The sequence below is a fragment of the Sus scrofa genome, chromosome 2, assembly GCF_054392235.1.
Source record: "Sus scrofa isolate SSC_HxYL_T2T_F1_AM1 chromosome 2, Sscrofa_HxYL_maternal_Yorkshire_Landrace_v2.0, whole genome shotgun sequence".
Lineage (NCBI taxonomy): Eukaryota > Metazoa > Chordata > Mammalia > Artiodactyla > Suidae > Sus > Sus scrofa.
The window spans coordinates 93114352-93124781 of NC_139384.1; the positions used below are offsets into that span (position 1 = coordinate 93114352).

At 40.2% G+C, this 10430-nt stretch overlaps 2 protein-coding genes across 3 annotated transcripts in view; one reads left to right on the top strand and one right to left on the bottom strand.

Moving 5' to 3' along the window:
- Positions 1-925, bottom strand: part of LOC110259400 (uncharacterized) — a 49742-nt gene extending 48817 nt beyond the window's left edge. The window contains exon 1 of the transcript XR_002341738.2: positions 765-925. The gene's annotated coding sequence lies outside the window, so the exon portion shown is untranslated. The remainder of the gene's footprint in view (positions 1-764) is intronic.
- A 92-nt stretch (positions 926-1017) lies between these two features.
- On the top strand, positions 1018-8773 carry BTF3 (basic transcription factor 3). Of its 2 annotated transcripts, none has more exons than XM_005661479.4 (6): positions 1018-1370; positions 1714-1782; positions 5668-5781; positions 6095-6296; positions 7553-7609; positions 8469-8773. In XM_005661479.4, exons 1-6 carry the CDS (start codon positions 1239-1241, stop codon positions 8513-8515), a joined length of 621 nt encoding a protein of 206 aa, XP_005661536.1. In that variant the 5' UTR covers positions 1018-1238; the 3' UTR covers positions 8516-8773.
- The last annotated feature ends 1657 nt before the right edge of the window (positions 8774-10430 follow it).

The window sequence follows — 10430 nt, forward strand, 5'->3', positions numbered from 1 at the left end:
AAAATGAGTATTTTTTTCAGGCCCGCCTCTGGCATGTGGAAATTCCCAACCTGGGATTGAACCTGTGCCACAGCAGCAACCGGAGGAACTGCAGTGACAACGCAGGATCCTTAACCAACTGTGGCCACCTGGGAGCTCCTAAACTGCCATTTTTAATATCGGTTGTTTTAAGATTATCTTAAAGCTTGTCCTAGTGTTTAGAAGTTTTTAACTCCATCAGGTTAACCTCCCCATACACACCGGGCACAAATTCTCCTTTGAATTACTCAGTTAAGAAAGGAAAAATTCGTTCAACTGTGAATCACTAATCATCAAATCCATACCACCTGGTATCAGGGAGTCAACTTTTTGTGATTCAGAAGCAAGGTAATCATGTTCATTGGATTAAGGTGGTTAGCCACTGCCTACACTCGCTGAAATGCAGATTACCCGGTCCCATCCCTAGGCGGACCGAATCGCTGAGAAGTAGGGCTCAGGTCTGCATTTTGAAACGCTCCCCAGAAATTCTGAACCTGTTCCTGCAACCTACCAAAGCATCAGTCGTTTTTTTTCCCACAAAAGTCTGGGTAAAGGCTCAATCGGGCCGAAGGGGGAATTCTAAATAAAACATTCCAATGATCGCTGCAACCTACACCACCCAGCGAGCAGAGAGCGGCGAAACAGATGAGCACGCTCGGGGCGCCTCAATGGTTTCTGAAAACGTGACGGGCCCTTTCTTCGGAAAGGACTCGGGGTTCTGGCCCAAGGACACAGGGCTGACTTACTCATCCCTAACTGTGCAAAGCACCGTGCTCTCTGACCCCTCCATAGCATTTCCTAGGGCCACTCGCGGTGCTTCCAGCCCAGTCTCTCGTGCGGTCTCCACCCGGCGAGTGCTGGACGAGGACAGGAGGGCCACAAGCGACGGTCACAAACCCGGCGGCCTGAGCCCGCGCGTGCGCAGCCAGGCGCTGAGCTCGCGGCAAAGTCTGTTTCCTGACTTTTGGAGGAAGGGGCGTTGCGTCACTTCCGGCCTCCCTCTAGCTGCCATCTTGCGTCCCCGCGTGTGTGCGCCTTATCTCAGCTGGTCTGCCCGAGACCTCCTGAGCGCCAACCCTAGTCCCCCGCGCGACCCCATTTCCACTCCAACAAGGTACAAAAAGGCTCTGGACGCCGGCGTGGGAGGAGGACGGGAACGGGGGCGGGAAGTGCCCGGAAGGAGCGAGACAGGGAGGGACAGGGCTGAGGAGAGGAAGGCGATGCGACGGACAGGCGCACCCACTCAGGCTGACTCTCGGGGTCGAGGTCGGGCCAGGGGCGGCTGCCCTGGGGGCGAGGCGACGCCGTCTCTTCCTCCACCTCGCGGCGGAACCCGAGGACAGGAGCCTCAGGTACCGCGAGGCTTGCGGAGAGTGGCCGGGCTGGGCAGGCCCTGGCTAGGCCGAGGCCGGGCCGGGGCCGGGGTGGGGGTGGGGGTTGGGGCGCTGACCAGGCGTGGGTTACAGCCCTTTTTCTGGGCCAGCAAAGAGGGGAGGAGTTGTGGGGGAGGGATAGGAAAGCGGGTGCGCTTTGGGCTCCCTCGAACCGGAAATTTGGGAGCTTGGCGGGTGGGTTTGGGATCCAGGCCTCGGCCTGTGTAGGACATTTATTCTGCTGGTGCCTTGGGAAATAACGAGCATGGAAGGCTAGAATGCACTAGACCTTTTCCTCGCTGAGGGTTTCCTGTTTTTCTAGATGAAAGAAACTATCATGAACCAGGAGAAACTCGCCAAACTGCAGGCACAAGTGCGCATTGGTGGGAAAGTAAGTTTTCATAGTGTGGGGAGAGGTTGTTTGTGGTTGTTTCTTTAGGATTTTTTTCCTCTTTTGCGTTTCTAATATAATTGGCTTGTCACTTTGTCTCTAGAGGGCATTTCACAGCTAGCAAATCAAGTGAAGGGAGTGGCAGGATTAGATTAGATATACAATGTAGTGTATCCTTGAGAGGCACAGGTTGTAAATTAGAAGAAAAAAATGCAAGCGAATAGAGATGAAGAGAGCACTTAAACAGCAGCCTTTGTTTTTATGTAGGTTTTTTTTTTTTCAGTGTTACAGTGTTTTAGGTAGAACAAAAGGTCTGATTTAATAAGAAAGAAAATGTGTCATTTCAGTTAGATCATCATTGTGGCCAGTTATACCCTTGACTTGTTTTGTCATTGGCTTTATAGCCTAAGTTATATATAGCTAGTGCTTGATTTTTTTTTTTTAGTAACTATGCTAACTGAATTTAAGTATCACCTATCTTTTCAACTTTAGTGTATGGTTCTGGATAACTACTTAATAGTTGAAAGTTCACGTCTCTTGTAAATTAAGGCCTTTCTGTGGTCCTTTCTTAGCTAAATGTAACCTAGAGTAGTTGTATATTTTCCAGGATATTTGAAAATGTCATTTTTATAGGTACATTTTGTGATATAAGAGCGATGACTGTGGATTTGGAAATACTGCCTAAGCAGATATATTTCTATTTTAACTTTGTAATTACACTAAAACTGAAGGAATGAGAATGGTGGGTTTTTAATCGCTCAGATTTTAGTTAATTGATTTTTCCTGGTGGCTACTGTCCCCTTCAGGGGGTTTATTTTTTGAACATGGTAAGTTTTCAGGTTTTCTAATTTACTTAAAAGTTCACTTAAGACAGAAGTCTACCTAGTTGTATTTCACATTGTGTTAGCACATTCCTAGTATTTAACAAGGTGTGGTAGCCTGTTGGAACAGAGCATGTCTTTACCTGATAAAACTTGTAATGTTTTCATACTAAAAAATTTATTATCTATTAGTTTTTCCCAGCTGTAGACATTTACCTTCAAATAGAGTCCACTGTGAAATAGCCAGAAGTTGCACTTAGACTTAAGTAATAAGTTGTACCTCTGTTAATTACAGGATTTTCCAGCAGTGAAAGTATTGGACCCCCCCTTTTTTTCCCCCTCACTGAAGCTGGTCTTTAATATCAGCACCTACCCATTAACAACAGTAGGTGTTTCTTGTTCTATTTAGCAATTATTATAAATTAGATGTGGCCTTTGAGTGCCAGGAGAACTCATATTCTTTGTGGGTTAGTGTTTGCATGCTCTTATACTGGTATTTTTAACCATCATTCCTTTCAGTGCAGATTTTAGAAGGAGTCATTTGACTAATAGGCTTGTGTGCCTTCTTTTTTCGTTACTCTGATCTTTAGTCTTGTGAGAGACATTCTAGGGTAAAGGAAAGTCCAGATTTTCTGGGATTCTTAAGACCGATGTAGGCTTAAACTTTAATTGTTTAGTTAGTATAAGAAGTATTTCTGGAGTTCCCGTCGTGGCTCAGTGGTTAACAAATCCGACTAGGAACCATGAGGTTGCAGGTTCAATCCCTGGCCTTGCTCAGTGGGTTAAGGATCTGGCATTGCCATGAGCTGTGGTGTAGATGGGGCTTGGATCCTGCGTTGCTGTGGCTCTGGCGTAGGCTGGTGGCTGCAGCTGCTATTAGACCCCTAGCCTGGGAACCTCCATATGCCGCAGGAGCACCCCTAGAAAAGACAAAAAAGTGTTTCTGTCATCATTGTAATATGGAAACATTTTCCTCACCTTTTAAGAAAGCTACATATTGTGGAATGTGTGATTTGATGAGTTAGTGTTGCCTTAGAGATTTGTAGGTATTAGTTACTTTTTAGGTAAATACCATGAAAGCCATTTATTTAGGTGTCTGATCAGAGCACTGATAATTAAGTAAAAATTGATTGTGAAGTATATGAAACTTATAGAAGGTGGACTGCTCTTATTTTTAGAATCTTATGGTAGTTCCTTAGAATGTCTTTTAGAGAGTATTCTTTGGAAGCCAGGTATCTATATGACTGCTTCAAGGTGATCCTCATTCTTAAAAGGTTTTGGGGGTTTTGGTAACCAGAGTTTTTTGTAGCTGCTTATATTTTCTTCAGGTAAACTATGATTTGCTTAAGCCTTTACTATCTGGATCTTTAGAGATTAAAATTTTAAGAGGTTTAAAGTTGTTAGAGGGGAACTTTAATGCTAGTGGGTAAGATAGGCATCTTAAAAAAAAAAACTGTTTTTACAGTGTAGTATATGTAGTGGAGCAGAAACGTTTTCAGAACAGAGGTGGGAAGGATTTGGTTTGGATGTGTTAATTGTACTTAGGAAAGGCACAGAAGAGATGATGGCTTGATGTTCAAGATTTTTTAAAGAAGATTTTAAAATGATGAGTAGGAGTTGGTGTGGAGGTTGGAAGAAGTGAGATAGGTGGGTGATAGCCTTCCCATGAAGAGCCTTATGTAGCACATAAAGAGCTTAGTTTATATGAGAGAGTCCATAAGAGTGTTATTAAAAAGTTTTTAACAGAGAACACGTATCATATATGCCTAGTTTTGAAAGTCTGGGATACATTTGAGAAGAGGGAGATAGGAGATTTGGCATATATGTATGAGATAAGTTTTCTTAAAGCCCATATTCTATTCATTCATCAAGTTGTGTGCCTTTAGTGAGTCAAATAGTGTACTTAAAATTGGGTTTGTAGCAGTAAATAGAAGCCCTGAAGGAGCTTACATTCTGGTGAGGGAAGACAATAAAATATATTTCTCTCTTATGAAAGTGTTATAAAGAAAAATAAACCTGGATAGATAGAAAATGGTTGTGGGGATGGCATTTTTTCATTGGGTGGTTGGGAAAGGCCACTCCAATATGATGACATAAGAATAGATTTTTGGCGAGGTAGGGAGCTATGCACATGCTAGGGGAAGAATTACTGGATTTTTGCCAGCAGTGAAAGTATCTTGATCCCCCCGCCACCCCCTTTTTTCCCTCCCAGTGCAAAGGCTCCTGTTTGGCTTGTTTTTGGAATGATGAGGTTTACTTGGCCGAGGATTAAGTATACATGTATAATAGATGTAGAGTCAAGAGTGGCTTGGTATAGGGGCCTGGTAGATAAGAACTTTAGGCTTTACTCTTGGGTGCTGTACAAGTCAATATATAGACTCATTTGTGCCTTAGAGTATCTTGTTTGTGAATATTAATGGATGTTGATTTTTCTTTAATATAAAAATGGGAAAGGTTAATGATTCTAGACATGGAGTTTAAAATTAGGCTTTAGATTGGCATATGCCATCTCTTAGATCACCCTTAGAGCAGACAATGTACAAAGGAGGACTTTGGAAAGATCATTCCTTTATATCTGACAAGGAGAATGTTAGAAGTTAGAAAGGATTTGTAGATAATTCCTTTTATTCCCCTCTTGGCTTTCCAGCAGTGCCTAACTTGGCTGCTCACTGCATGAAAGTTTGTGGCTATGGTAATTTTCTTACACAGATTCAGTGGTCAGGGTGGTCAGAAAGTAATTACAGGGAGTTCCCCAACGGAAATGAATCTGACTAGTAACCATGAGGTTTCGGGTTCGATCCCTCACCTCGCTCAGTGGGTTAGGGATCTGGCATTGCCATGAGCTGTGGTGTAGGTCACAGATGAGGCTCGGATCCCATGTTGCTGTGACTCTGGCATAGGCCGGCAGCTATAGCTCCGATTAGACCCCTAGCCTGGGAACCTCTGTATGCCACCGGTGTGGCCTTCAAAAGACAAAAAAAAAAAAAAAAAAAGTAGTTAAAACGGTTTCCATTTTTGTGGTATAGACAGGTGCTGTGTTCTTTCCTTTTTTTTGACCCATTAGGGAACTGCTCGCAGAAAGAAGAAGGTGGTTCATAGAACAGCCACAGCAGATGACAAAAAACTTCAGTTCTCCTTAAAGAAGTTGGGGGTAAACAATATCTCTGGTATTGAAGAGGTAATCGTCAAATTTTATTTCTTTACAAAAATAAGATTTGTTTGAAAATAATATTCCTGTGTTAAATGGTTTTTTGACTCTGCTTCCAACAAAGAATTTCATATCCCTTTAAAATACATTTTTATTCTGTTAACATCAGGGTGATTGGTAAGTGTAAAATTGATTAGATTGCATTTTCCATTTCAGGCAGAATTTTGCCTGTGCATCACACTGAAAATACTAAGTTACTTAGTCAGCTTTAGGTTTTGCTTAATGTTTGGTTTTAAAAGGATTTTAGTGGGTGTTACTAATTTAATTTTTTTTTTCTATTTAGGTGAATATGTTCACAAACCAAGGAACAGTGATCCATTTTAACAACCCTAAAGTTCAGGCATCTCTGGCAGCAAACACTTTCACCATCACAGGCCATGCTGAGACAAAGCAGCTGACAGAAATGCTACCCAGCATCTTAAACCAGCTTGGTGCAGACAGTCTGACCAGTTTAAGGAGACTGGCTGAAGCTCTGCCCAAACAATGTAAGTTTTCCTATTGGCAGTTTTGCCCTGAGATACTGATTTTATCAGTAGATTTCTAAAATTTAGGGTGCGAAGTGGATATGAAGATCTTTATATTTGGAAATGCAAACTTTCCTCTAAAAAACACCAATTTTTACAACAATTTTAAGCAGTTTTGGTGCTTTTAATAACTTATTAGTATGCTGTGATCATTGTACTTGATTAAGTAGAATGTTTCTTTTTTAGTAGCTTTCATGTTTTGAATCAGAGACTAATAATTTTACCTTTATTAGCTGGAAATGATGAAAATGTTAATTTGGAGTTTCCCTTTTTAATAACTGACAATTGAGAATTAAAGCATATTATAAATTATTAAACTTCTTCATTTGTGCAGATTCAGCTGGTATTACCAATAGTCTTCAAGAATTGGCTTGCTACTATTCTGGTGTTTTTAATTATAGTGTAAAAAGGATTTTGTTCAGGGCAGAAAATTGTGTGGTTGAATGGGTATACATTAGGGACTATAGATAGCTACTTTATGCTGAAGCCCTCTGATTTAAATTTTGAGGAATGGAAATGTAGAAGCAAGATAGGTTTATTATGTGGCCCACTCTTAGTCATACATGTTTTTCTAGGTGTGTGCTCACTCGGCTTCTAATTAATGTGTGTGTTTGGTGGGTTTGTTTTGTCATGCTGAAAGGCCCAAGAAGTTCTAGAAAGTCTTGGGGTTTCAGAGCCGAGCTATGCTTTTGAAGGATCCTACTGAAAATTCTACAGAGCTAGTGCTGTGAGGTCTCAGCTCTCAAGTGTAGTTCACTTTCTTGTGAAATAAAAGGAATGTGGAGACTAACCAGTCAAAGGCACTTAAATTTTTTCTTTTTTTAATTTTTGGCCACACCCTCAGCATGTGGAAGTTCCTGGGCCAAGGTTTGAACCTAAGCCACAGTGGTGACAATGCCAAATCCGTAACGGCTAGACCATCAGGAAACTCCCCTTGAATTTTTTTATTATTTTCACTTCAATAAAGGTTTTTTGATGTGTGAGTTTACCTCTACCTTGTAGGACAGAAGGGTTGAAAAGATGGGTATAGAATTTGGCTTGTTAGCTAGTAGTAGTATTTTAGTTCATTTGTAGACATCAGGCTATCACTAGTACTGTAGATGAAACTCCAAATGTGGCTATAAACATAAGTTGTAACAATACTTGATCTTTCATCTGTTTTTTTGGTTAGTGTTTTCAATAGACTTAGACATGTAACATTTACATTGCTTTCACAGCCGTGGATGGAAAAGCCCCGCTTGCTACTGGAGAGGATGATGATGATGAAGTTCCAGGTAGGAACTCTCACTTGTGGTTAACCTAGAGAATCTTAGCAAGGGAGAATGAAGAATCTTTGAACTGTAGGAGAGATTAGTTTAGGGCAAAGGGAGAAGGAGAAAAATAATGCAGTTGACATGGGTTAGGAGTTAGGTTTGTAACCTTGAGTTTTTTTCTGTTTGGGATCCCAAGAAGATAACTAACCTTAAATATTGAGTAAATAGGTTTGTATATTGTGACCTAAATATAATAACTACTTGCAGATTACAAATGAGCCTTGTTTCCTACTTTGAGATCCATAAATGTATGAGAAGACACAGAGAAGTTGTAGAAATACCTTAGAATATAACCATTTGGAAATTAGCAGAAAAATTCCTTTGGGCCATCAATCATGAGGCATTTTCCTATCCTAGCTGTTACTGGATAATTTTGTTGTAAAACAAATACAGGCAGTAGACTTCCTAGACTGAGAAATATTCCACTTTGCATAGATAGGTGTCCTTAAGAATGCAGGAAAACTTTAAATTATGTGTCATTGTCGTCTTTGGTTCTGTCCCCCACATAACTAATACATTATATTGTTTAACTGTAATTCTTAGAGTGGTAAGGGATTGGGGAGGGGCCTATACATATTCTTTAAGCATAGTATTTATGTCATTGGCAAATTAATAATTTCCCTCTTTCATTTGTATTAATTATATGCCAAAACATACACTTCAATGTATGCCAAATAAGTAGTGGTCTCATCAGAAATAAAAACAAGTATCTAAATTTACATCCTGATTTAACTGTGGGACATATTTTAAGACCTTATTATTTTTGTAGATTTGACTTTTTTCCTGAGTTTCTCCTTTTTTTTTTTCTCCCTTTTCCTAGATCTTGTGGAGAATTTTGATGAGGCTTCCAAGAATGAAGCAAACTGAATTGAGTCAACTTCTAAAGGAGATAAAACTTGAAGAAGTTACTGGGAGCTGCTATTTTATATTATGACTGCTTTTTAAAATTTTGTTTATGGGTCTGATAAAATCTAGATCTCTAATATTTTTAAGCCCAAGCCCCTGGACACTGCAGCTCTTTTCAGTTTTTGCTTATACACAGTTCATTCTTTGCAGCTTTAATTAAGCTGAAGAAGCCTGGGAATTAAGTTTGAAACAAAGATTAATAAAGTTCTTTGCCTAGTATATGGTTTTATTTTTTATTTCATTGATAACTGATTTGTACACAGCAAAATTGTTTATAGAAAGCTAATCATGACATGTAATATGGCTGATAATCTTGGATGGAATCTGATTAAAGATCTAAAATGACAGTATAAATAACAAAGGTCGTATAGAGTTCTTAATGTTTGAAACCCTTTTTCTCCAGCAGTTCTTGGGACTTCCCATGGCTTATGTGATGGGATTAATTATAAGATGAGGATAGAATATTCCTTAGTGGGCAAGGTTTTTTCTCTTAATATTGTCTATATTGTTATCATATCCTGAGTGCTTTTTATGTATTATCACTTAATTTTCTCTCATTTAATCCTCAATCTTTAAAGTAGGGACTAGTAGCTCCATTTTGTAGATAATTAGGTTACTTCAAGAAATTTAATTTCTTAACTCCCTCCTGTGTAGGGTATTATATTAAAAAAAGTAGTGTTTGTATTAGGAATGTCAACTTGTCTACCTTAAGTGATAACAATTTAAATGATCAGGGCTACTTTTTTCTTTCTTTTTTGGGGCCGCACCTGTGGCATATGGAAGTTCCTAGGCGAGGGGTAGAATTGGAGGTGCAGCTGCTAGCCTACACCACAGCTTGTGGCAATGCCAGATCCTTCCTACTGAATGAAGCCAGGGATCCAACCCAACTCATCATGGATACTAGTTGGTTCTTAACCCATTGACCACAATAGGAACTCCCTACTTTTTTCTTTTAAAGGCATTTTTTTTTTTACTTTTTTTGACTGCCACCTTGCTGTGTATGGAGTTCGCAGGCCAGGGATCAGATCTGAGTCTTAGTTGCGACCTAAGCCACTGCTGTGGCAACACCGGATTCTTAACCCACTGTGCCAGGCCCGGGAACGAACCTGTGTCCCAGCCCTCCGAAGATGCCACCAATTGATCCTGTTGCACTCACAACAGGAATTTCCATTTTTTTTAATTAATAGTAAAATCGTGATAATTTGTGTGCTAACAGTTAAAAGAATTTTAACGCATAATGTGACTGCTGCTATAATTAGAATACCGAACAATTTCTTTACCCCAGAAAATTCCCTCAGTGTAGGGCTACTGTTACTAGCAATCATAATACCTTAGTTTCTTCTTGCAACAATAAGAATTCATTTTAAATTTCCATACCAATTTGGGAAAAACCTTGTGATGGTACTATATAGCTACATCTAAAAGTCACTGTTAACAAAAAAATGGTGTGTGAAAAGTGCACATTATTATTTTCTTCAAAGGATGTCTATCAGTTCCGATGAAGTATTTGCTACAGTAACTAGGACTAGCATCTCAATGGTTTACAAAATTACAAGACTTAAGTACATGTTTCCAGACAACTGTGGGTGAAGTTGAGCTCTGCTGCATATTCATTGCAGCAGCCCTCAGACGGATAGAGAAACCTCCATCTGGGACACTCAGTTTCTTGGCAGGGTGAGAAGATGGTGGCTCTTAGAGCTGTTAAAAGTATTACTTGTATATAACGCAAAAATACGTGGAGTGGCTGACCTGGAGCGCAGAGGATTGGGAAGGCTTGGAGTAGGGTGTGAGGCTTTGCAATTCTGATAAGCTCCCAGGTGATGTGGTTCCACTGGTGATGCTTTGAGTAGCATAGGGATATTTCTCATCTCATTCC